Here is a 25,648-nt window from a genome sequence, read left to right as displayed (position 1 = left end):
GAGAGGTAGCGGTTCATTCCAGACGTGCCCTTGAGTTATCTTTACTTTCAGTTTTGTTCTATTCGAGAACTATACTCTGAGACTTGTATATTTTTATTCGAATTCTGTATTTAGAGGTTTGTACATGTGACAGCCAAATTCTGGGTAGTGTTGAGTCTTAATTAAAGTCTTCCGCTTATTTATTATCTTTTATTCTCGTATTTCTACTTCTCTATCGTTGTGGTTGGGTTAGGCTGACGTGTCCGGTGGGAAATGGACACGTGCCATCACATCCGGATTTGGGGTGTGACAGCTGCAAATTTGGTGGGACTTTGGATGGGATTTTTCGAAGAAGCATCTGGAGTTGTATTAGCAACAAATGAAAATTTTCCAAATTTTTGTGCTTGGAGAGATGCGTATATTAATTGCTGTCAAGTCAAGGAATATCTACCTTCAAGAATTGATGAGTTGCTTGCTTTTTATCAAGATCGTGTTCGCTCTCAAGCTCCAACTTTTGCTACTCCTCAAAAATAAATCAATACTCATATAAGTTTTGGATTATGTATTGGAATAAGATTGTGATTCTAGTACGAATCTCGTAGGTTTCAATTATGTATAATAAGTGTGCAAATAAAGAAAAGAATTAAAATGTGTGTTTGTATAAAGCTCCAACTTTTGCTACTCCTCAAAAATAAATCAATACTCATATAAGTTTTGGATTATGTATTGGAATAAGATTGTGATTCTAGTACGAATCTCGTAGGTTTCAATTATGTATAATAAGTGTGCAAATAAAGAAAAGAGTTAAAATGTGTGTTTGTATAAGATTAAGAAAGTCCTAATAAAATTATTTGTTAGAAAAAGCTAGCTTAGCCAACTAGTAACATACCAATAAGTGTGTTGTGTTACTGTTCTTAATATGTTGATTGGTTAGTGATACTACAATAATTAATAATATCTTCTTCTTTTTTAAGCAAAATTTACCACTAAGCAAAGCGGCTTTTTATAAAAAAAATCATATCAATCACATCATGACTTATATGTGTAAGCCTCTATAAAATAAAAAAAATAAAATAAATAAATAAATAAATATATATAAAACTCATATAATTGTAGTACAAGTTCGGGGAAACAGTCCGTATTAATACGAGTCCAATACTATAAAAAATAAAAAAATTAATATATCTTAGTGAGTTGTATATACTCATCATAAAGGTAAAATCTTATTTGAGTGCCTACGTATAGTCAATAATTATATATTTAGGTTGTTTTTAGTTGATTTATATAAATTTGATAGTCTTCTTAATAAATTATTTATTATGAGTTTATTTTATTAAAATTAAGTTTTTAATTATGCTTTAAAATATAAATATTGCTATTAAAATCTTTTAGAGTTATTTAATGATAAATATAATATTATAAAAAATAATAAATTTCTATTGATTTATTTAAAAAATAAATTATTATGAATATGAAAGGCTAAATAATAAATTTTTATTTTATTATTTAACTATATTTAATTTATACAATTTGAAATATAAACATGGGTGTAGATAATACAATTGAAAAAATATATATGGAGGATAAGTAGAGTTATCATGATTAGTAAGGGCCTACCAATAAGTCACAACTCACAAGTCTGGTATGATATGTCAATTGGAAAATTCAATGAACCCTTCAAATTTTTGGCTAAAAATAAAGTAAAAAGAGAATCAATTCTTTTAATATTTTGACCACCCACATTTTATAAACAAAAGACGTTAATCAACAAACATTTAAATTGATAATGATTATCCTGGTTTCACGGGTTTGTGTTTTCAATCATTTCTATTTTAGAAAAAAAAAATATAATTCAAATTACTTTAATATGTTAAAAATAATATATTTCTTTTTTTTTTTTTAATATGGGCGGCGGTAATTTGATTTTAGAACCTTTGACTGTTCTGATATTATGTTGAAGTGTATCACCATCTTATCTAAAAGCTTAAGCACTTAGAAAGAACACATTTTTATTATTTAATTATACTCTCAATAATAACGCCACTTTTTGTTCGTTAGCTAAGCGCGTACTTTGGTCGTTCCATGTCTTTGAACAAACATGGACTAATTTAATAATCATTTGTCTTTCCAAGTCTTACACAACGTTTGGTCCTAGGTAAAGAATAAAATCTTACAAGATTTTTTTAAAAAAATAATAATAATAGGAACCTTCAACCACTCCCTCAATTTTCCCTTCTATAAAAGAAGAAAGAAGATCATAATTCAAGACATAACCACCACTAAAATATCCTTTAACATAGTAAATTAGCATAATAACCAAAGTTGTGATATGGCACAAGTGAAGTTGCTAGGTTTTTGGTATAGTCCATTTACTCACAGGGTTGAGTGGGCTCTAAAGATTAAGGGGGTAAAATATGAATATACAGAAATAGAGCAAGATAAAAAGAACCTTCCACGTCTTGAAGATTACCCTAGTTACAAGCAAGTCCCAGTGCTCATTGACAATGACAGGTCCATTTGTGGTTCTATGGTCATTCTTGAGTACATCGCCGAGAAATTTGGACGCACTTCCATTTTGCCTGATGATTTTTGTGACCGTGCTTTAGCTCGTTTTTGGGCTAACTTCCTTCATAATAAGGTAAATTTATCTTCATTCAATATATGAGTACATTTACTTTAGATCTTATTATATAGAAAATATAGATAGCTTGAAACACTTTTCATAATTTTGTATATAATAATATGGATTAATGAGAATTTATATAAATAGTCTACTCTAACTTACTTGAGATTGAGGCGTGGTACCATTGTACTTTGTGTAGATGGAAACGGTGAGGAATGCATTCTTAGGCAAAGGAAAGGTGCAAGAGAAATCTATAGTGGAAGTTTGTGAGATGTTGAAAATTCTTGGTGATAAGCTCGAAGGCAAAACGTTCTTTGTGGCTAACGAATTTGGATTTGCTGATATTGTTGCAAATATGGTTGGATTTTGGCTAGGAGTTTACCAAGAAGTCTCTGGAGTTGAATTAGTGACAGAGAAAAAATTTCCCATTTTTTGTGTTTGGAGAGATAAGTATGTTAATTGCAGTCAAGTCAAGAAATATCTACCTTCAAGAGATAAATTGATTGCTTTTTACCAAGCTTCCGCTCGCCCTCAAGCTGCAGCTTCTGCTTCTACTCAAGCATTGAGCATAGTTACAGGTCCTTAATGTTGCTCCACTTACTTGTACGTGTTCATCTTTTGAAGTTTCAAATTGTGTGTCTGAATAAAATTGTGAATCTAGATCGATTTCAATAGATTCAATTATGTATTCGTATGCAAAAGAAAAATATAAAATATTGTCCCACTTACTTGTATTTCTCACCGGTGTGGATCTTTATTTATTACTTATTAAAAAAATTGCCACTGCGCATACTGTTTAGTGGCACACGAAAAATTGAAAAAAAAATCATATAATTCTTGTAAAATGGCTCTTAAATGTCCAAACATATATTGGATCATGGTGAGGTTATACGTACTTCTCCCACAACTCCTTATGGTGCATCTTGTAAAAAACATTTTTAAAAAATCGACTAGAAGCCATTTCACCAACTATTTATGGGCTAACTCACACAAAAAATTGAAGAAATAGCCTAAAATAGCTTATAAATGCGCGAAAATTCCATAGATCATCCCTAACTCATTACGGAAGGTCTGATAATGTTTTTCAAAAAAATCGATCGTATGTCATTTTACCAAATATTCAGACTAACACACACGAAAAATTGAAAAAATCGTTTCATTCCAATAATATGGCTCCTAAATGCCCAAAAATAATGTGGATCATTGTGAGATTATACGTACTGATCAATCCCGTAAAATCGACTAACGCGTTGGGCGTCTCTAGTGTTCTACTCGTAAGGGAGGAATGCAGGAAAGTAAGGTCATCCCATGGCTTACGCAAATCAGTGAGGAAAATCCCCCAAAATTACGATGGCTTCACCCGACAATTTTATTTGAAATTAATATGAGCAACTAAGTAGACATTTGGGCCATATATTTCAAATATTTTTTATTTTATTTAAAATTTATAGAGTTAAAGTTGAAGATGGAGTTATGTTTGATTGTACTTTTTGCAAAAAAAAAAAAAACTAATCCTTTATTTAAGGTGCCTAGGGTTAATTTTTTAATTAATAAATAGAAACAAAAACCTCAAATAGAAGGCTAGATCTTATCTTACTAATCTTAATGAGGTAACAAATCTTTACTAATTAACAAGTATGAAGAAAATAAAAACTTGAGAAATGTATTCTATAATTATCACAGAACTTAAAATAAATTTTTGTGCTTGGAGAGATGAGTATATTAATCGCAGTCAAGTCAAGGAATATCTACCTCCAAGAAATGACGAGTTACTTGCTTTTTTTCAAGGTCGTGTTTGTGCTGCATGCTACAGCTTCTGCTTCTACTCAAAAATAAATATATCTTGATTTATCTTTTGAAATTTCGAATTACATGTGTCTAAATAAAATAGTGAATCTATAACAATTTTAATAGATCCAATCATGTATTAAAGAAAAGAATTAAAATATTAGCCATATTATATTATTTTGATCCCAACAATTGTATTGAAAAAAAAAAGAACAAGAGAAGTAAGCCATATAATTATTTGATGAATTAGGGAGTGACATATACAAGTCATCTAATTATTCTCGGGATTAAATTTTATTTACTATCGATATAAAGAAATGGAGATAATGGTTCAAAACATATCTAAAGTGTCATTATTTGTGAGTTTATATCTGAATTATCTTATGTTTGTATATTCTATCTGAAATATCACTAACTATTTATCAAAACACACCTCAACTAGTATCTGATGTTCCATAGTGTACACTCTCAACTCTTTATCTTATTTTGTGAAACACCGCTTATTTTTAATCAAAATAAAAAATATATAAACGCCACTTGTCAAGTACCAATATATAGTATTTATTTTAAGTCATCAGCCAAACTGAAAGCATTATTAAATTACAAAACTATATAGTAAAACAAGAAACATTAATGTATTGCTAAGGAACTTCCCTGTTTTTTCTCTATAAAAGAAGACTAGACCTCAAGAGAGAACAATCAAATAAAATTCCCCAAATTAGTAAAGCAAAAAAAAGTTAACCAAAGTTGAGAGAGATGGCAGATGTTAAGTTGCTTGGTCTATGGTATAGCTTTTTTGGTCATAGAGTTGAATGGGCTCTAAATATTAAGGGAGTCAAATATGAATTAATAGAAGAAGATCTACAAAATAAGAGCCCTTTACTTCTTCAATCTAATCCAATTCACAAGAAAATCCCAGTGTTAATTCACAATGGCAAGTCCATTTGTGAGTCTATGGTCATTGTTGAATACATCGATGAGACATTTGAAGGCCCTTCCATCTTGCCTAAAGATCCTTACGATCGTGCTTTAGCTCGTTTTTGGGCTAAGTTCCTTGATGATAAGGTAAATTCGTTATCATGTTATATATTGCTATCTGCATAATTTAGTAAACCTTTTTTTTAGACTTGCACAACGTTTGGTCCCATTTAAAGGCAAATAAACTGTAAGAAGAATTTTTTAAAAAAAAAAAAAACAAGAAAAATTAGGAACCTTCAACTACTCCCTCATTTAGTACTTTAATTTGTCACCACTAAAATATCCTTTAACATAGTAAATTAGCAAACAATTAGAACCAAAGTTGTAATATGGCACAAGTGAAGTTGCTAGGTTATTAATTAGTATAAGCCCATTTAATCTCAAAGTTAGAGTGGGCGGCTCTAAATATTAATTAAGGGAGTGAAATATGAATATATTGAAGAATATATAAATAATCTATTTTCTGACTTGCTTGAGATTGAGACATAGTAACTGTACTTTGTAGGTGGGAGCGGTGGTAAGTACTTTCATACGTAAAGGAGAGGAGCAAGAGAAAGGTAAAGAGGAAGCTTGTGAGATGTTGAAAGTTCTTGATAATGAGCTCAAAGACAAGAAGTTTTTTGTGGGTGACAAATTTGGATTTGCTGATATTGCTGCAAATTTGGTGGGATATTGGCTAGGAATTTTTCAAGAAGCCTCTGGAGTTAAACTAGTAACAAGTGAAAATTTTTCAAATTTTTGTGCTTGGAGAGATGAATATATCAATTGCAGTCAAGTTAAGGAATATCTACCTCCGAGAAATGATGAGTTGCTTGCTTTTTTCCAAGGTTGCGCTCGCGCTCATGCGACAGCTTCTGCTTCTACTCAAAAATAAATATAGTTGTATTCATCTTATAAAATTTCGAATTATGTATCGGAATAGAATTGCAAATCTAGAACGAATTCAATAGATTCAATTTTGTATTTGTATGCGAAAGATCGAAAATAATTAAAATATTTCCCTACTTGTGTTTCTCACCAATGAGGATTTTTATTTATTACAATATATAAATAGAAAAATTGCTACTAATAAGCACACTATTTGTTATGAACTAGACTTGTCCAATGTCAATATCTATAGGAATGTTACACAACTAGTTATTGGATCAAGAAAAAGCAACAAAACTGGAAGGCCTGATTTGGATCCAGGCCCAATTAACTACTAACTAAAAGGAGGATGGATGAGAAAGAGATTTATGCAAATTGTTGAGAAAAATGTTTAGTTCTCTCATCCCTTTCTTTGAGTCTATGCTTCTCATCTCTCTTCTAGTTATCTTCTACAATAGTTCTCTTTGTTAGTTCAATTTTTCGTTGTAACTTCGAGTTTAGTAATTATAATATTTGAACGTTTCTATTATGATATTGGAGTTGTTACACTATTTAATGGCATCTTCATTTTTTTTAGAAGTAGTGAATCTAGGATTCTGCATTTTCTACCTAATAAAAGTTTGAGTGTCTACTTGTACATATTCACAACTAGAATGCATAGATATCAGTTGAAGTCAAGTTAAAGAGTATATTTATATATTATGCCTTTTTTATATCATCTTCATGACTTGCAATTGTTAGTTTTCGCACAATATCATGTTATTTCGATCATGACAATTGTATTGAAGAAAAAAGAGTAATCCAAGTAATTTAATGAAATAATGAAATAGAGATATATAATGATCAAAAACGACATCTAAAGATTTTTCAATGAGCTAGTTTTATACCTAAATTATCTAATGTTTGTGTTAATCTGAAATATCATCAATTATTCATCAAAATACAACTCGACTAGTATCTGATAATCCATAGTGTACACTCTCTCAACTTATGTGAAACACCACTTATTTCGAAAGAAAGAAAAAACGCCACTTGTTATGATAGGAGTGGGAGTACCAATAGTATTTACAAAACTAAATAGTCAAACAAGAAACAATAATGTATTTGGTATATTATTGCTAAGAAACTTCCCTGTTTTTTCCCTCTATAAAAGAAGACTAGACCACAAGGGAGAATAACCACACCACAGAAAATTCCCTCAATTAGTATAGCAATCAAAATTGAAAGATGGCAGATGTGAACAAACGTCTTGTAAATCGTTGGTACTAATTTAGGTATATTTTAATTTTAAATTGCAGCTTTTAATTCCTTTTATATAATTTGTATTGAATTCAAACTATATGACATAATTTGTAAAAACATTTAAAAAATAATAACTCAAAACATATTAGACCTGGTCAAACACTATTTTCTATTTTTTTGTCAAATATATTTGGGAATATTTATGGCTAAACAACACCCAAGATGTATATAATTAAAGTTAAAAAAAAATATTTACTACTGATGTCACAATTTTTTTTGTAAAACATAATTAATTTGAAAACAATTTTTTTCACTTAATGTTCTCTTTGGTGGAATTTGTAGTCTTTTTATAATTGACTATAAAATCATCAATAATTAATGTCATTACTTGTTTTCAATATATTGGAAACATGATGAAAGAATATAGAGTTCCCAAGAATATATTCTCAATTTTTAAGTTAAAGGGGTAAAAATGTTTTAAAAGAAATTAGTTTGTAGTGTGGATAGATCCTTTTACCATTCTGATCAAATTATGGCCAAAATTTTCTGGCCAAAAGATTTTTCATTATTTTAAATGGGTAATGCTAAATGGCCAGAAAATTTAAAAGTCTATACTATCCTTTTTATTTTAAAATAAATTGATCTTTTTTTCATTTTTTTAATTAAAAAATATTAAAATTAAAAGGGTAAAAATGTTCAAAAACGTAAAATAAAATAGTGTGAAATATGTTAGTTTACCATTCTGGCCAAAAGGATTTTTCCATTTTAAATTACAAAACAAAATAGTCAAACAAGAAACATTAATGTATTTGGTGTATTGCTAAGAAATTTCATCTATAAAAGAAGATTAGACCTCAAGAGAAAACAACCACATAAAATATAGGAAAGTTGAGAGATGGTAGATGTAAAGTTGCTTGGTCTATGGTATAGCCCTGCTAGTCACAAAGTCGAGTGGGCTCTCAAATTAAAAGGAGTGAAGTATGAATTTATAGAAGAAAATCTACAAAACAAGAGCCCTCTACTTCTTGAATCCAATCCTGTTCACAAAAAGATCCCTGTTCTCATTCACAATGGCAAGCCCATTTGTGAGTCTATGATCATCCTTGAATACATCGACGAGACATTTGAAGGCCCTTCCATCTTACCTAAAGACCCTTATGAACGAGCTTTAGCTCGTTTTTGGGCTAAGTTCCTTAATGATAAGGTAAATTTGTCTTAATGCTATATATAGACAGTACTTATTTGCATAATTTAGTCATGTTAGTATAATTACTTTAATAATACTTCTTATAATTTTGTATAGACGATTCTGACTTGCTTGAAATTGAAACGTAGTATTTATCATGATTGTTGTAGGTGGGAGCAGCTGTGAATACTTTTCTCCACAAAGGAGAGGAGCAAGAGAAAGGTAAAGAGGAAGTTTTTGAGATGTTGAAAATTCTTGATAATGAGTTAAAGGATAAAAAGTTCTTTGTGGGTGACAAATTTGGTTATGCTGATATTGCTGCAAATTTTGTGGGATATTGGCTAGGAGTTTTTCAAGAAGCCTCTGGAGTTGAATTAGTAACAAGTGAAAATTTTCCAAATTTTTGTGCTTGGAGAGATGAGTATGTTAATTGCAGTCAAGTCAAGGAATATCTGCCTCCAAGAAATGATTTGCTTGCTTTTATCCAAGCTTATGCTCAAGCTTCTGCTTCTAAAACATAAACACGTCCTCATTCATCTTATGAAGCTTCGAATTATGTAACGGAATAAATTTATAAGCATATGTGTCACTTTTATAATGAATGGTATATCACTTAAGTATCTTATTGTTCTCCAGATTAAATTGCATTCATTGTTACTATATAGAACTATATATTTAAACTATCAAATATTGCATATCTACTGGTAAGCCTTTATTAATGAAGGCGTAATACATAAATATGTTTTTTAATTTGGCTTTATTTGATATTTATGTCCTTTAATTTTGTGTGTACACAAGTAGACACCTGATTTTGTATAGAGTTTAACAAGTAGGCACACACATTCTACTTTGGCGTCCTGCATGGCAATTCACTCTTTATACACATTCTATGTGGCGTTCTATCTATATCTACTATATTATAAAAGAAAGTTTAGGCCCAAATATAATATATAATATTCAAGATTGAGACGTAGTATAAAATATAAGACGTTGTGTATAATTGTTCAACTTTAAACAAGTTTTTAAGTTCTTGTTTGTGTACATTTAAAGGGTATTATGCCATTAATGAAGTTTGTCTACTTTTCTACTTTGACTATTATTAAAGATAACCAAGTGCTTACTTACATGGTTGGAAATTAAATACTCATAAATTCCAATAAATGATCTGACAAAGATGGATGAAAGCAAGAAACAGTAATTTGACTATGTATTACTCCCCTATCCCTAATTATTTGTCCATCATTTTTGAAGTGACACACCTATTAAGAAAACAATAATTGATATAGTAAGTTTACTATTTTACCTCTATAAATTATGAAGTAGATGAATTAAAAATTTAAGATTTTCAAAAAGTTTTACATTTTTCAAAGTATTAAATTGAGGGTATAATAGAGAAATTTTTTTGTCCTTTCTTGATTTGTCAAAATGGATAAGTAATTAGGGACAACTAAAAAAAGGAAAAGTGGACAAGTAAGTAGGAACAAAAGGAGTACTTTGGGATTCGTTTGAAAGAGTGTACTCCCTCCATTCCATATTAAGTTAATTTTTGAGGTATTTCACACCCTTCAAGAAAAGTAGATTAAGACATAAATTGAACCTAATTTTCCATTTCACCCTTATTAATTATTATCAATTTTATGATTAAAATAACTAAATATTAATTAATCACTAATTCCAATACTAACTAATGAAGGATAAAATTGGAAGAACACTCTAAAAATACTCTTGAAAACTGAACAATTAAGTTAATTTGAAAAATGAAAAATGCCTCAAAAATTAACTTAATATGGAACGGAGGGAGTATTAAGGATATATAGTACCGAGTACCGACTATAATGTATTTTCTAGTTAATATAACATTCCAAGCTTATGGTTGTAGGACGGACTATGCAACTTGTGCTGCGAATACATATATGTCTTATATATTGTACTATACATACAGTGACATATACATCACATGTGTATACATACAACAACATACAATTATGTATATTAGTATATATTGTGTGTATCTTACATGTATATCAATGTATACGACTCCACATCATATGTATGTCAATTATATACATTGACATATGCATGACATACAAGCTATACATGGACAAATGAAATTGTGCAAGTCATGAGAGAGAATCTTTCACTTAAGGATTAGCTAGATTTGCAATAGATTTCAGTTGGGCCTCTTATCTTGTTAAGAGTTCTAAATGGACAAAGCCCAAATTGACCTATGTGGTCCAAGTTACATAATGTCAAATCTTTAATGCTATTGACTTAAAATTCATTCTAGATTCAATTTGATGTTTAGTCACATTTAAGTCTAATAAAAAGTACTAATAATAAACTATTTTTATCTAAATCTTCACTTGGATGGAATAATAACACTTGCTATTGAGTGTGAACGCAAATGTTAGTTTTCCAACAAAAACATATATCTATGCCAAATGTTTTACCAAGTATTTTTGAAGAAAAAAATTAAATGATTTGAATTTTGAATGTTCTACAAGAAAAAAGAAGTGCATATTTATTACATTCTACATTGGTAAAATTTTGGAGGGATCCTATTCAAATACAAAGGTACGTTATAAAGTGATGAGTATCTTTACCTTTACATAAAATAAATTTGTCTTTAACCTATGGTAGGTCATAACTTTACTTAACGGTCAGAAGTATGAATTGTAGTAGTTCAAATTCAACTATCAACTTTTCCATTCATATGAATAACAAACAATATAATTATATATCATGTATATCTATAGCCGTTGAGAGGAGTATTGATTTTTGCTTGTGGTTCGATATTCATAATATGATTCGATTAAATTTGAATTCATGCTAGAAAATCCTATATTGATAGGATAAAATGTTCTCTAATAAAGACGAGTAGAACGATTATTCTTTTTTATATAACTTAATCTTTTGTTATTTTCTGTTGGAACAACTAGCACTATCATCAAATAAGTATTCATTGGCATGGAGAACTTTAAATCCTTGCAAGAAAGCTACAAAATAAAGTTAAGCAAAAACTAAATACAAATTAAATGGCAAAATTAGATATATGATGTTAAGAAATATATATTTCTTATATACTATGATTATATGTGGCCCAAATCGTAAATTGCATCATTTTCAATAATGGCATCTTTAGTTGTATTTAATTAACCTCAATAATTTAAATTGGCATCTATATTGATCTTAGAATGATGGTCTCAAATTTAAATATACTTTTTTTTCTTCAAAATAACACATTGGTGAAAAGGTTATAATCTAACTCTAACCATATGCTATTAGGGAGTAGTTGATTCCTTTTTCTTCTTTTTTTTCACAAATTTACTAAACAGTGTCTTGTGGTGTTTTATTAAAAATAAAAAATAAAAACTCACGGATAAGTACAAGGAAGGAAGGCTAAGCCTTACCTTACCAAATCCTAATAAAGTACTTATTTATCTTATTTATTATGGAATCTAAAGATAAGTACTTAAATTGTTTATTTCTTAAAAGAACCAATTAAATTGTAAATAAACCCTTCTAAAAATGAGAGAAGTACTTTATTTTTTTATTTTTTTTAAAAGAACCAATTAAACAGTAAATAAAAACTTCTAAAAAATAGAAATTATCTACGGACAAATTAGTTTATCTAAAAAATAAAATCGTCCTAATCATGTTTAGTGATAAATTATTAGCTACGAGTGATTCAGTAATAAATTAGCAATGAAGTTCTATAGCTAATTTCAGTTTTATTTTTTTGTGAAAGACAAAAATATTTGTTTCTTATTAACATGGTATGTTTCTTCTTTTATTTTATTACACTCTTTTTTACTTGTTAAAAAATATCTGAAGTAATTTAATTTTAATTATTGTGCTAAAAATATATATTTCTTAAAACGACGTGTTCAATCAAATAAAATAAAATGAAAAGAGTAATAATAGCTTTCAACTTCAAAGTTTTTGCCCTACCAACTAAAACAAACAAAATACGGGCACATGGATTAATAAACAAACAAAATTATATCTTATAATTAATTTTTCCCTTGTTATTTAATGACGAGGACGACAATGAAATGTTCTTACAAAGAATTATGAAAAAGGGAGCTTTTTTAAAGGGAAATTATAGCTTGATTTATGTTAAGTTTAAATCAAGTTGTAAACCTAATCTAATACAGGCAAAAGAGATTATCAAAAAAAAAATCTTTTTATTTCAATAATTTCACGAAGTTTATATACTTGGTTGAATTTATATAAAATTTATTAGTAACTAACCATTTCATTAATCACCATGTATTGTATAGTAAATCTCAAATCAATTAACTCTAAACAATTAGTTATTTGCTTAATGGATGGTCGTTACATATTAGTATATCTCATTGCGTTGTATTGTATCGTATTATATTATTTTGATGAATATAACGTTTGAATATATTGTATCATTTTTCGTTGTCACATAATTTGAAGGATAATTTTACAAGAAAAATAGGATTCAGAGTCGAACTACTATAAAAGGGGTAAGGTAAAGGATAACATAGAATTATTAGATATTAAGTAAAGACAAAATGAAAAAAAATACTAATAATATGACAACACAATCATACTAAATGGATCGCTACATAAAAATGAAACTTTTCATCATTATATAGCAATGATTTAATGATATTACAATAAACTTATGTAAATAATATATTTAAATTAACAACAAAATAGGTAACAACCATCCAAACAAGTTGTAAATGGTGGATCCAAATTTTAGGTATATTTTAATTTTAAATTACAGCTTTAAATTTCTTTAGTATTGAATACAAACTATATTATATGACATAATCTGTCAGTTTCAATATTTTTGTCCTACCTGCAGAAACAAACAAAATACAGGTACATAGATTCTAAATAATATCCATCACTGACAGACCTTTAATTTGTAACAAAAATTAAAAGAAAAGTGAAAAAAAAAATGACATTAGTAGATTCAGTGTAAGCCAAGTTTAAACCTTATTAACAAAAAAAATATAATAATGACAAAATTACACTTTAATCTTTTTATTTAATATAATAATTCCTCTTGTAACTTTATTTTTCAACTAACCGAAAATTGAAAAGTATAAAACTAAACTGCCCAAATAAGATTTTGAATTAGCTAAAAGCACCTGAAGGATTTATAATATATTAAAATGATCCATATTAATAGTCAACTATAGTTGTTGATGAAGATGTTTAATCTTAAAAAATATGTCATTTTCAAAATAATAATAATTAATCCTTGCGTAATCAAACATTAATAGATATAATTTAAACTATTTACATATACATGTGAAATGAATTTGAAAAATATATCAAATTTATATACAGGTGAAATGAATTAACTAAATGCTTGCATGTTGCATGCAAAAATATCAAATCTAATTTTCAAATAAGTCTAAATTTTGGCAAACACTTTTCCCTTGTAAGCTATTTAAGTTATCTTACTTTGATATATAGAGATAATCTTTTCAATATCAATGCTCTCCGTGAAACAATTATAGTCTTACCTAAGCTATTTCTTTTGTACTTTAAGATATCAAAATAGTTTTAAAATATAATCTTCACGTCTTAGGAGCAACATATCTAGTTCTCAAATAAGTTAATCTTACCCGAAGCTCTTACTTTACCAACTATTTAAGCTCTCCTATTTTGAGACATAGAGGTGACCTTTGCAATATAAATGCTCCCACTGAAACAATTGTAGTTCTTACGCAAATTATTTCTTTTGCACTTGAAGATATAAATAGTCTATGAAATTATTTAAACGTGTTCAGAAGCAACAAATTTAGTTTTTTTTCAAATAAGTTACAATCTTAGAAAAAGTTCTTCCTTTACTTGCTATTTAAGTTCTCTCATTTTGGTACAGAGAGACCGTCTTTTCAATACCAATGCTCTCCCCACTTAAACAAATATATCTCTTATGTAAGCTAATTTCCTTTCAGAATCTTAACTGAAACTCTTTATTTACCGATTATTTAAGTTCTCTCATTTCGGCACATAGAGAGCCTATCCAATACAATTACTCCTATTAAAACAATTGTAACTCTAACACATAAAAAATAAATCATCTTCATATTTACCGAAATAAAATAAGTCAGAATCTTAGTAAAAGCTACTCCTTTGTCGTATATTTAAAATCAATTTATTTTTTATCATATATATAATAAAAAAAACATATTGTACAAATTATAAATTGATCCGTCAAGTACACGATTCCAACAATCACTTTAATAATGTCACATAAAAGGAGCTCAAAATATTGAATGTATTTTTGTATTACACCAATGTAGTAAGCAATAATTATTAAAGAGCTCTTGTTTAAGCAAACGCCTAACGAGTGTGACAGAGGCGCCTCTTATATAATTTGCATCATTGTTATAATTTTTTTCTTGATTTTTTGTATGAATTTTTTTCAATTTTAAGAATGTTTCAAATTGAAATCTTATGGAAAAAGGGGTTCCTTTACAATTTCAGCCACAGCTCAAGCATTTTATTCCTATAAACACTTGTACAAATTCCAAGAATTGTACCCTTTTTTCTGTATTCAAATTCCAGGTCTGCAAATCTATCAAGAATCTGTATCAAAAATCAAAGGGGTTTGGTAGTAAAAGATTTGATTTTGATGGGGTTGTAGTGGAAAACTCAGCTTTTCTTGATGATAAAATGGAGGTTTTGACTGAGAAGAGTGATGGGGCAGAAGGGAAAGTTGAGTTTTGTGAGGAGAATGACATAAAAATTGAGTCTTTTGTGTATGAGGAGGAGGGTATAGAGAGTAGTTTAAGTTCTGATTTCTTGGTATCTGAAGGAACTGTGAATGATGAAGAAAATAGTAGCTCTGAGAATTCATATTCACCCCCTTCAATTGTTTGGCATGTTCAGAAGAATGCCAGTTCTGAAGAAGTGGAGAAACCTCATGTGGATAAAAGGAAGTTGGAGAAACAAGGGTCTTGTTTATCAGGTATGTTGCAGAATTGTCTTGCTGTTCATCCACATTAGTAGTGATAGTATTACTTGTCCTTCGATTTATGTTACTATCTGTTGTTTCGTGTACTTTGACTATAGTATTATTTCGTTGTAATACTGTTCTGCTACTATATGTTGTTTATTGTATTTCGTGTACTTCTTGGACCGTTTCTCCTTAAGGCAAAGGTCTATCGAAAACAGTCTCTCTATCTTTGAGGTAAAGGTAAGTTCTACGTACGCTCTATCCTCCTCAGATACCACTTTGTGGGACTAGACTGTGCATGTTGTTGTTGTTGTTGTTGTTGTATTGTTGGAAAATTAGATTGTTTGGTTTGAACTTTTGTGGTTTCTGTAGAGGTTGAGATGATGAAGGAAAGATTTTCAAAGTTGCTGCTAGGTGAAGACATGTCTGGTTGTGGAAATGGGGTTTGCACAGCACTTGTAATTTCAAATGCTATAACTAATTTATGTGGTATGTTTTGTTAGTTATTTGATGATATTTAGTTTCATTTGATGGGGTTGGTTTGTTTTGGTGTTTTTGTTTTACTAATTGTAAAAATGTGCCTTGTGTCTCCTATTTTTTTTTTCCTCTTTTTTGCCTTAGCTACACTTTTTGGACAAATTTGGAGATTGGAACCTTTACCTACAGAGAAGAGGTTAATGTGGAGGAGAGAAATGGAATGGCTTCTTTGTGTTAGTGATTACATTGTAGAATTGACACCCTCTTGGCAGACATTTCCTGATGGCACTAAGCTTGAGGTAAATATGTTTATCGAACATTTGGAACTTGGACAATCACTTGATTTGTTGCGAGTAAATGGATTTGGGGATGAAGGCAAAAGCTGAGAAAGCCTGTGTATATATTTAGGCATGAGTGACACTTCTTTCAATGTTACATTTGTGTTCATTTGTTCTTTCTATGTTTTGTTATAGGTAATGACTTCTAGGCCGCGGTTGGATCTTTATGCCAACCTTCCAGCACTCCGAAAACTAGATAATATGCTTCTTGTAAGATACACGTCCTTTTTCCTCGAGATTTCAATCGTAACTGCTGAATGATATAAGCTGAATATTCTGCCTCTTTTACAGGAGATTTTGGACAGTTTTAGTAAAACAGAATTCTGGTATGTCGACCAGGGGCTCTTAGCTGAAGAAGCTGATGGATCGTCCTCATTTCGGAATCCTCTCCCTCGTCAAGAGGAGAAGTGGTGGCTTCCTGTTCCTAGAGTTCCCATCGATGGTCTTAGCGAAAATGCAAAAAAGCAGTTGCAGCACAAACGCGACTGCACAAACCAAATTTTGAAAGCTGTAATGGCAATTAACAGCAACACCTTAGCTGATATGGAGGTGCCTGAATCATATGTTGAGAATCTTCCTAAGGTACCATTTCCTTGAGATATTGACTCTTACGCTTATGCAACTAAAACCATCAGATTGTTGCTGATTTGGCATTGGATTTTATCCCCCTACAGAACGGAAAAGCTAGCTTAGGTGATCTTATCCACCGATATATCACCTCAGATCAATTTTCACCTGAATGTTTGCTCGACTGCCTTGATTTGTCGTCTGAGCATCAAGCATTAGAAATAGGAAACCGAGTAGAGGCCTCAATTTATGTGTGGCGCAGAAGAACTCAGGCAAAATCCAGTCTCCTCCGATCCAATTCAAAGTCCTCATGGGAAATGGTTAAAGATTTGATGATTGATGTTGATAAGAGGGACCTACTTGCAGATAGAGCTGAAAGCCTTTTGCTTTGCTTAAGACAACGGTTTCCTGGTCTTCCTCAGACCACCTTAGACATGAGCAAGATCCAACATAACAAGGTTTTCACTTGAATCAACTCAACGTTTACTGTCATTTTTCTCTCTCGACCAATTATCGTTATAATACATCAGTACTACTACTATTGTCTTGTTTAGCAAACTCAAGTTTGACAACTGTTGTTCAATGATGTTCTTAGGATGTTGGAAAATCAATCCTGGAGAGCTACTCAAGAGTTCTTGAGAGCCTGGCATTCAATATTGTTGCTCGTATCGATGATCTTATTTACGTGGATAACTTAACACAGCTCTCAGACCAATTTGTTCCAATCTCCAAAGTAGGCATCATTTCTCATAAAATCATTGGAACTCCAATCTCAGTACACGTCTCGGGTAGTCAGATCAAAGCTCCTTTCACGACACCAATCTCGTCTTCCCAGCATATTAGTCCAGCAAAAGGAGACAGATCACAATTCCTTGACAACAACAAGACTTCTCAGTTTGGTTTTGGCGTGAAAAAGATGTTAACTGATTATTGGAGCGTTGATTCGAATGGGAAGGACATCAGCAATGAGCTTAAGAGATTAGATTCAGCAACAGCATCGGTAGGCTCCTCCTCTGAATGTTCAAGAGAAATTGTAAGTCCATCCACACATGACTTACTCAAAGAAGCATAAGTTTTTATTGATAAAGTTAGCTCCTTCAAACATATTGTCACTGATGATATAGAAAAGGGTACCTCTAGTGTGATATAGGTTCAATATTACGTTATTTAAAACGTTCATTGAGCGATTTCTTTATGATACAACATTAATATTCTCTATCCTGGCAACATTTCTTCTGTTGTGCAGTTTTGTTATCTTTCTTACAGGCTTAAAATGTGATGGCAGTGATGAACTTACAATGTATAAAACTATATTGATCGTCCCCGTTACCATGTATATTTATCAGCCAGTGATACTGCTACCTAAATGTATTTTATTTCCAGTAATGCTAGTACTAAAGATTGCTTCTGTTTCAGCATTTTGTACAAAAAAAGTTGGTCAAACCCATCGGTGGCCTCCTAAAGTTGTCATCAAGTTTCACTTAGACACCTTAATTGACCGATGTTCATTTTAGACACCTCATGTCATGTTCCGCTGTGTCATTTTGACATTTTTTGCTAGCATGACACATTGTGTGTGTTACAAATTATTAGTGTGCTACCTAAATGAATAGTTTGCTGTGAAGCAAAAAAAAGGCTACAAATTATTAGTTGGGGCATTCCGAGAATTGAACTCGGGACCTCTCGCACCCTAAGCGAGAATCATACCACTAGACCAAATGCCCAGATTGGTTATAAAACTAAATGTAGTATATATATCTTTTTACTCGTCTAATTTATGAAATCAAGAGAATTTTAGTATGTATATTTTTTTCATTCTATTCTTAGTATTAAATAACTATATAAAGTAGTAATAGTCAAATTTATACTTTGAAAACATCATTAATAAAGTTAGTTTTGTAATTACACCTTTAATTAAAGTTTTCTTAAAAGATGTGTCAAGTCAACATGAGTCAAGTAATATGAAACGACAGAGCGTTTACACTAAAAAAACGTTCATCTTGGCCTTGGCTGTTGCATGTGCTAGGAATTTGGAAATAAGATGTTTTTTTCTCACCCAACGGCTTCAAAACGCAATGGCATTAGTCCTTTTAGCTGTACTTAGATTTAACAACAACAATATATATACCCGTATAATTTTGTATTTGGGATCTGAAAAGATTAATGTGTACGCAATTTTATCGTTATTTTAAGAAGATAAAGAGACTGTTTCTGATTTTTTTTCTTTAAAGAATTGATTTTTATAACTTGAACCGCTGAATCTTTAAGGTGCTCGAGTGTGATTTTATGTCCGTGTTCTTTAATTCTTATTATATACTCAAATCACGGAGCCATTAAACCAACAAATCGTTGTCCCGGGTTTGATCCCCGGGAACGGCATATTTATTTTTGTTATTTTATCGATATTGGATCAAATGACCTTTCAAATTTTTATCTCTAAAAACAAAAATCTCTTAAAAAGAAAAAAAAAAGTATAAAAAATTATTATATCAATATCACAATAAGAAAAAGAGACATGTTACTATGTTAGTATATCGACACATATACATATATCTTTATCAATTATAATAAGTAGGATTGATTGAACTTCATTTTCATCCTCATATTAACCTGTCTTTGTCCAACATAAAATAAAATATACTATTATATCATATTACAATAAATAAATAAAAAGACATGTTACTATGTTAGTATATCGACACATATACATATATTTTTATCAATTATAATAAGTAGCATTGATTGAACTTCATTTTCATCCTCATATTAACCTGTCTTTGAAAAAAAAAGTATAAAAAATTATTATATCATATCACAATAAAAAAAAAAAAGAGACATGTTACTATGTTAGTATATCGACACATATACATATATTTTTTATCAATTATAATAAGTAGCATTGATTGAACTTCATTTTCATCCTCATATTAACCTGTCTTTGTCCAAAAAAATAAAAAATAAAATTAGTTGGGATATGGAACAATTATTAAAGTTATCTAAAGATAAGTCAGTTTTAGACGGTTAGTCGGTGGACAAAAATAAAATGGATAAGAAAATTATTGAAAGCATAATATGATTCCAACAGTAATATTAATTGTGTGTATTTGACAACCAAGAGTTCTTTATCTACACAACTAGTTAAAGTTTTGATTGGACAATGAACCAAAAAAATGAAATAAACATTGGTATTATCAAAAGACAACTTCTAGAATAAAATATCTAGAGATAATGTTGATCTTGAATAATAACCATAGAAGGAGGACAAATAGTTACATTCAAATGTTCTAATTAACCAAGTCATTTTCATTGTAATATTCGTTTATATTCATATAAGAGGTCTTTAAATTCTGGAAAAGAAATTGTCTTTGGTTAATAATGTGTCTTTTTTAAATAGTAATAATGGGATGATAAGTATTATATTTATGAATCTCAATTTTCATTTCTGATAATGAGGACGTTTTTAGTGAGGAACAAGTCTTTTTTATCATCACTACAAATATTATTCTGGATGGTAAGTGTATATTCATCTTTAAATAAAAGTCTCTGCTTCAAACCTGGAAAATGAAACCGCCTTTAACGAAAGTGAATCTCATGGAAAAGTAAGTATTCCTCGTCATTTAGTCAAGATCATAGTGATGACAGTGGAAGAAGATTCTGGTCACTTTTCAGTAGTGATAGGGTTGTATTAGAAATTAGCTCTTGACCTATTTTTATTTGTCTTGATGATGAACAAACGCGCTACCAAGCTGCGCCACATCCCTTCAATTGTTCCACAGTGTAATTGTAGAGAATTCCTGTCTTGTTTTCCACATGGTTATTTCCTCCATTGATATATACAAATTTCTGCTCATTTCGTCTTTTTGGTCTCATTTAACATATAATAGTAAAGGGAAAAGACTTCTCTTATAGATTATATAGAAAATACTTATATACAATTATATACAAAATATATAAATACAGAACCCGTCGTAAAAATAAATTAGTCTTTTTCGGAAATTCTCGGTAAGAAAGAAGGGGATGTATTTTTTTTTTCTGTTTTAAGAAAAGGAAAATCTTATTTCCCGAATCATTGTACATTTCAATTTGAATTAGGAATTCTGTGTCCAACTCTAAGCAGCCCTTAACTACATATGCATCTGATCATATATGTATTATCTATTCCAACAAATAATACAAAAGAAGGAGGTTTTTCAATGCGAGATCTAAAAACATATCTCTCTGTGGCACCAGTACTAAGTACGCTATGGTTCGGGGCTTTAGCAGGTCTATTGATAGAGATTAATCAAGGAGAGGTGTCATTGTGTATGTTATGAGATGAGACACAACGGAGTTAATGATATGCTAAAACTTGGAAATAAACCTTTTAGTCTAAAGGGTTCAGATTGAGTTAGACTAAGGTATAATACTTCGAGTACAAGTTCAGTGATGTAACTCACGTGACAAATGTTGATATAAGGATGATACACAAGTCATCTTCAAAAAAGAAAGTATTAAATATGTGGGGACAACAATCCAAGAAAATGAAGAGATTAATGATGCTATTGTACAGCATAAAATGGGTGGTTGAAATAAAAACTTCAATTTAGTGTCTTGTGTGATAAGAATGTGCCACCAAACCTTAAAAGGTGAATTTTATAAATTGTGGTCAAACCACGTATGTTATATGAGACGGAATGATGATCGATCAAGATCAAGAACTACGTACACGTCTAGAAGATAAAGAGTAACAAAAATAAGAATGAGATGAATATGTAGGCATACTAAAAGTGTTAGGGTTAAGAATGAAGCTACTTAGGACATGAAGGTGACAACCTCCATTGTGGACAAGATAAGGGAAACGGGGTGAGACAATACAGCCATATAAAGTGAAGATACATCGATCCGCTCAAGTCAATGAGACCTAAATTCCACTTATGAGATTACACTGAACATATTGTTGTTGTTTGGAATTAAACTTGACACAAATTTAAAGGAGTAAAGAAACTCTTTTACCCAAACAAAAAAAAGTCCATAGGCACAAAAGTTGTAAGCTAGTTCCTAAACATTGTCTTCACATTATAAAGCAAAGTGCATAAGGTCTATAATCCTTTACATGTAACAGAAAAAGACTAATTAACTACCAATTACATATACTAATATTATTATAATTATAATCTGTAGTGTTCAACCAACTACTGGTCTCTTTGGCTAATTACTAGTAATCATCCATCTTTAATATTTGAGGTAGATAACTGCTTCTCTATATCTTTAACTTCCTGCCACAAGACAGAAAAAATTCAACAAAAAGAACATATAACATGATAGGTGCAAAATGATAAGAAGATAAATCAATATTAGTAGTATGTTTCAAGCATAAATAAAATCAAAATAAAAGTTGCATGGAATTTAAGGTAAGATTAGAATCAACAAGCAAATGCCTACAAGACCTAAAAATTAGGTAAGCAATTGCGAACGAGGATACTTTGTGCACCAGACTGGTCTTTTATTAAAGAGAGATAGCAAAAACCAAAGGAACTTACTATCAAGAATAAGATAAACATAACCAAGTCTTTTGTATACCTTTGAAAATATGTAACATCCATGTCATTGGTGGTGAGCTCTAGTAGTAAAGAGACCCTGCAAAATTAAAAACCATGTATTGTTAATAAATAATAAGAATGAGATTCATCATACGCGAATAAGAACATTAACATTATGCGTACGTCATGAGTTTGAACTCTACGCGGACGGAAGTTATGTTTGAGTGAAAAAAGGTAGACAGACGCGCCTATTATCCACTGAGTTTCGAACTGTGTGCCAAAAGACCCTAAAAAATAATCAAAACTACATACCTTGCCACCAGTTTCCTCGAGACGCACTGCCAGAATCATCTTCTCCATTATCTTTGCTGAACTGCGCTCAATTCGAAATCAAAGAAGAAGAAAATTAGAAACATAAGAATAAGCAAATGACCTTAAGAACACAGGTGATGGTTCTAACCCTTGCCTAATTGACTCTGCCTTATAACTCTAATTAAAATGGGATATAAACAATGAATTACAAGTCTCCCTCATATCGGTAGGGAGCAAAAACCGATCATCTATTTCTTCAATGACAGCTTCAGCACCTAAAATCCAGGCTTCCTCGACGTTCTTGAAAAAGTAATCCAATCAATATCTGTCTCAAATACTTCCACTGGCAGATCAAACACCTAAAATCCAGGCCTCCTTGACGTTCTTTTGGTTTGAACCATGTGTTCGTGCATTATATGCAAAATTAAAGATAGTGAATATGTAGTACATATACATGTACATAATTGAACATAATCACTATGAACCCACAAACTCTAAATTCCGAATTGAGATACTTCTATCATGCAATTTAACAATATACAAACACTTAAATGTTCTAATAAAAACTACATCATCTTGCAAGGAGCAAAAGATCATTAACAAAGGAACCATTAGTAAACATAGAAGCGTTGCACCAATAGATCTCAATACCATGCAATTTTGTCTTTTACTTTTTATACGCGAGAATATGTACTCACAGTTGTGTATGTAGAGCTCTGATTATTATTTTGGGGAAATGAATAGACATCTTGGCCCCCGTAGTATATCGATGAGCTAAGATGGCATGGCTGTACTTTTTCGTTCTGATAAAATGAACTCGGCTGCTTGTTTTGTGCAGCCTGCTGGCTGGAAGCTTCATTGCTAGTAGGAGTACTTCCTGCAAAACGGAAGTGGAAAAAATATAAAGCAGGTTGAAATTCACGTTTTTATCGGTATGAAATATACAAGAAAAATGTCAAATAAACAAATATTTCGATATTCAGAGGAATTCATTGTATATATCCTTCACTAAAAGAAATGGAACTAGCCATTAAAGCATAATTTCAAAGAGACTACTCTCACCACAAGTGGAAAGCTTATATTTATGCAATTTACATAAATGAAATCTAATCTTGCTCAGACTCTTCAAAAGTTTCGCATGTCAGCAACTCCAGAAATAGTGCCTTTGTGGAGTATGCAATAACACTATTGGCGAGTCCGAGCACCATAGATTATTAGATTGTGATTAGGAATAAGAGTTGATCTTCTTCAATTCTACTATAGACTAACCACAATACAAAATCTGGTAACATTTTCGTTGTGTGCTTAAGGAATTACCCTAATGAGGGTTCCCCTGCTACATTACAATACCTTACTCTTAATACACGAGGAGCTCTAGCTGAATATTTTACGAATCGTGAACAAATATACCTACTTTAATCATTTCCATTATATACTACAATATACAAGCAATTGAGGCTAATTACTCATATGATCTCTCAACTAATAGTTATTATCTCAGAAAGTCGCGTTTCTTCACTATACCTACTTCAATCATTTCCATTATATACTACAATATACAAGCAATCGAGGCTAATTTCTCATATGATCACTCAATTAATAGTTATTATCTCAGAAAGTCACGTTCTATCAGGTCCAAAGCTATTAACTTCACTAACCTGAGTATCCACCTTTAGCATTTCTATCCTGAATCACAGGATCATGCTTCAATTGCTCCGAATTCATCGATCCATGTCCCTTAAACACGACGAAAAGAATAATATGAGATCATAGCCAATATAACATCCAAAATACTAGGAAAGAACATTCTATTTAAGTTTAGCATTACCTTTTGTCAAAAAGACATCATCACTAAAATTAATAGTACAAACCAAACAGAATATAGCAACTTCTGCTTTTCCTATTCTATTCTATTCTTGTCTAAAAAAGATTCTATCAAAAAAAAAAAAAACAAACTCAAAATTCAAAATTTAAGCTAAAATTCCACAATTCTTAAAGGGAATCAAGAAAACAATATTCTCAAAGCCCCACTCTTTTCACTTTTTTTATTTTATTTTTTTCCCCAATTTTTTTAACCTAAAACAACAAAATATCAAGAAAAATATAAACTTGAAGGAAAAAAATCCTTTTTTTCTCCTTAAACAACAATCAAATGTTACAAATTTATGAAAAAAATCATAAAATACCATTATTCATTACAAAAATTATAAAATTTCATTAAAAAAAAAGAATGATACCTTGGAAGGAGGGAAAATGGAACCAAAAATTGAAGAAGATGAAGAAGCTGAAGTTTCTTTAGAACCAAAAAGATCAGAAGTAAATGAAGAACTGCTAGTTTTTTTTGTTCCTTCCATTTTATTTTTTTTAATTTTATTTTTTCTTCTTCAACAACAAAATAAAATAAAATAAAATAAACTTTGGTTGAAATTTGAGGAGATTCAAGTGAGTTTTTATAGGAAAAAGCACCGTAAAAAAAAGGATCAGATAAAACGTAAAAGGCCCACAGCCTTTTAATTTCTCCAGAAAAAAAAAACAGAGGAAAAAGTGAAAATAAAGGAAGAGAGAGAGAGACACGTGAAAAGATGGGTGACGCAATTTTAATTTTAATTTTAGTTGTAGCAATGAGAAAAGAAAAAATAATTAAATAATCTATATATTATAATTTATTGTAACGACCCAAAAATAGACGTGATGACACTCGTCTTAACCCACCAAGACAAGTCAGCCTAAAACTCAACCATTACAATAAAATGCAGAAATTTTTATAATAAACTCAAATATACCCCCAAAATCTGGTTGTCACGTGTACAAGCCTCTAAA

The 25,648-nt window shown here is 30.4% G+C and overlaps 6 protein-coding genes and 1 non-coding gene across 9 annotated transcripts in view; 5 read left to right on the top strand and 2 right to left on the bottom strand.

The window, feature by feature from the left end:
- Positions 1 to 626, top strand: part of LOC107059140 (probable glutathione S-transferase) — a 4,150-nt gene extending 3,524 nt beyond the window's left edge. Inside the window, exon 3 of the mRNA XM_015305571.1 lies at positions 291 to 626. Within this exon, the coding sequence (XP_015161057.1) occupies positions 291 to 513 (223 nt within the window). The 3' untranslated portion in view covers positions 514 to 626. The remainder of the gene's footprint in view (positions 1 to 290) is intronic.
- Positions 627 to 2,230: 1,604 nt separating this feature from the next.
- On the top strand, positions 2,231 to 3,330 carry LOC102601385 (probable glutathione S-transferase). Its single transcript, XM_006367613.2, has 2 exons — positions 2,231 to 2,617; positions 2,802 to 3,330. Exons 1-2 carry the CDS (start codon positions 2,309 to 2,311, stop codon positions 3,186 to 3,188), a joined length of 696 nt encoding a protein of 231 aa, XP_006367675.1. The 5' UTR covers positions 2,231 to 2,308; the 3' UTR covers positions 3,189 to 3,330.
- Positions 3,331 to 5,102: 1,772 nt separating this feature from the next.
- Positions 5,103 to 6,258, top strand: LOC102601040 (probable glutathione S-transferase). Its single transcript, XM_006367612.2, has 2 exons — positions 5,103 to 5,455; positions 5,874 to 6,258. Exons 1-2 carry the CDS (start codon positions 5,147 to 5,149, stop codon positions 6,240 to 6,242), a joined length of 678 nt encoding a protein of 225 aa, XP_006367674.1. The 5' UTR covers positions 5,103 to 5,146; the 3' UTR covers positions 6,243 to 6,258.
- Positions 6,259 to 8,308: 2,050 nt separating this feature from the next.
- On the top strand, positions 8,309 to 9,296 carry LOC102597085 (probable glutathione S-transferase). The gene is made up of 2 exons (XM_006367601.2): positions 8,309 to 8,681; positions 8,834 to 9,296. Exons 1-2 carry the CDS (start codon positions 8,373 to 8,375, stop codon positions 9,182 to 9,184), a joined length of 660 nt encoding a protein of 219 aa, XP_006367663.1. The 5' UTR covers positions 8,309 to 8,372; the 3' UTR covers positions 9,185 to 9,296.
- A 5,590-nt stretch (positions 9,297 to 14,886) lies between these two features.
- LOC102596759 (rop guanine nucleotide exchange factor 7-like) lies at positions 14,887 to 18,409 on the top strand. The gene is made up of 7 exons (XM_006367600.2): positions 14,887 to 15,627; positions 15,988 to 16,104; positions 16,237 to 16,391; positions 16,566 to 16,640; positions 16,722 to 17,012; positions 17,105 to 17,455; positions 17,593 to 18,409. The coding sequence occupies exons 1-7, from the start codon at positions 15,114 to 15,116 to the stop codon at positions 18,067 to 18,069; spliced, it is 1,980 nt and encodes a 659-aa protein (XP_006367662.1). The 5' UTR covers positions 14,887 to 15,113; the 3' UTR covers positions 18,070 to 18,409.
- Positions 18,410 to 18,649: 240 nt separating this feature from the next.
- TRNAP-AGG (transfer RNA proline (anticodon AGG)) lies at positions 18,650 to 18,721 on the bottom strand. The gene has a single exon. It is a non-coding gene; the product is annotated as a tRNA-Pro (tRNA).
- Positions 18,722 to 21,877: 3,156 nt separating this feature from the next.
- LOC102596326 (uncharacterized) lies at positions 21,878 to 25,330 on the bottom strand. 3 transcript variants are annotated; one of them, XM_006367599.2, is made up of 6 exons: positions 25,066 to 25,330; positions 24,487 to 24,565; positions 23,527 to 23,705; positions 22,829 to 22,889; positions 22,557 to 22,613; positions 21,878 to 22,252 (listed from the first exon to the last, which is right to left on the bottom strand). In XM_006367599.2, exons 1-5 carry the CDS (start codon positions 25,180 to 25,182, stop codon positions 22,597 to 22,599), a joined length of 453 nt encoding a protein of 150 aa, XP_006367661.1. In that variant the 5' UTR covers positions 25,183 to 25,330; the 3' UTR covers positions 21,878 to 22,252; positions 22,557 to 22,596. The 3 variants fall into 3 exon arrangements, 1 of the variants encoding a protein (XP_006367661.1); XR_001472518.1 differs by lacking the exon at positions 21,878 to 22,252 and having other exon boundaries at positions 22,558 to 22,613; positions 22,829 to 23,212; positions 25,066 to 25,242; XR_368983.2 differs by lacking the exons at positions 21,878 to 22,252; positions 22,557 to 22,613 and adding an exon at positions 22,977 to 23,212 and having other exon boundaries at positions 25,066 to 25,242.
- Positions 25,331 to 25,648: the final 318 nt, after the last annotated feature.

This window comes from Solanum tuberosum, unplaced genomic scaffold (assembly GCF_000226075.1).
Source record: "Solanum tuberosum cultivar DM 1-3 516 R44 unplaced genomic scaffold, SolTub_3.0 scf00848, whole genome shotgun sequence".
Taxonomy (NCBI): Eukaryota; Viridiplantae; Streptophyta; class Magnoliopsida; order Solanales; family Solanaceae; genus Solanum; species Solanum tuberosum.
Note: the sequence above shows the minus strand (reverse complement) of the source record. Positions and strands in the feature narration are given on the sequence as shown.

Excerpts from the sequence above, each read along its gene's own strand:
- LOC102601385 (XM_006367613.2), top strand. The coding sequence starts at position 2,309 with ATGGCACAAGTGAAGTTGCTAGGTTTTTGGTATAGTCCATTTACTCAC. Across the intron at positions 2,618-2,801 it reads CTAACTTCCTTCATAATAAG|ATGGAAACGGTGAGGAATGC; the intron begins GTAAATTTATCT and ends TACTTTGTGTAG.
- LOC102601040 (XM_006367612.2), top strand. The coding sequence starts at position 5,147 with ATGGCAGATGTTAAGTTGCTTGGTCTATGGTATAGCTTTTTTGGTCAT. Across the intron at positions 5,456-5,873 it reads CTAAGTTCCTTGATGATAAG|GTGGGAGCGGTGGTAAGTAC; the intron begins GTAAATTCGTTA and ends TGTACTTTGTAG.
- LOC102597085 (XM_006367601.2), top strand. The coding sequence starts at position 8,373 with ATGGTAGATGTAAAGTTGCTTGGTCTATGGTATAGCCCTGCTAGTCAC. Across the intron at positions 8,682-8,833 it reads CTAAGTTCCTTAATGATAAG|GTGGGAGCAGCTGTGAATAC; the intron begins GTAAATTTGTCT and ends TGATTGTTGTAG.
- LOC102596759 (XM_006367600.2), top strand. The coding sequence starts at position 15,114 with ATGGAAAAAGGGGTTCCTTTACAATTTCAGCCACAGCTCAAGCATTTT. Across the intron at positions 16,392-16,565 it reads CTGATGGCACTAAGCTTGAG|GTAATGACTTCTAGGCCGCG; the intron begins GTAAATATGTTT and ends GTTTTGTTATAG. Across the intron at positions 16,641-16,721 it reads AACTAGATAATATGCTTCTT|GAGATTTTGGACAGTTTTAG; the intron begins GTAAGATACACG and ends CCTCTTTTACAG.
- LOC102596326 (XM_006367599.2), bottom strand. The coding sequence starts at position 25,182 with ATGGAAGGAACAAAAAAAACTAGCAGTTCTTCATTTACTTCTGATCTT. Across the intron at positions 23,706-24,486 it reads TGCTAAAGGTGGATACTCAG|GAAGTACTCCTACTAGCAAT; the intron begins GTTAGTGAAGTT and ends TCCGTTTTGCAG. Across the intron at positions 22,890-23,526 it reads AGAGCTCTACATACACAACT|TTCAGCAAAGATAATGGAGA; the intron begins GTGAGTACATAT and ends AATTGAGCGCAG.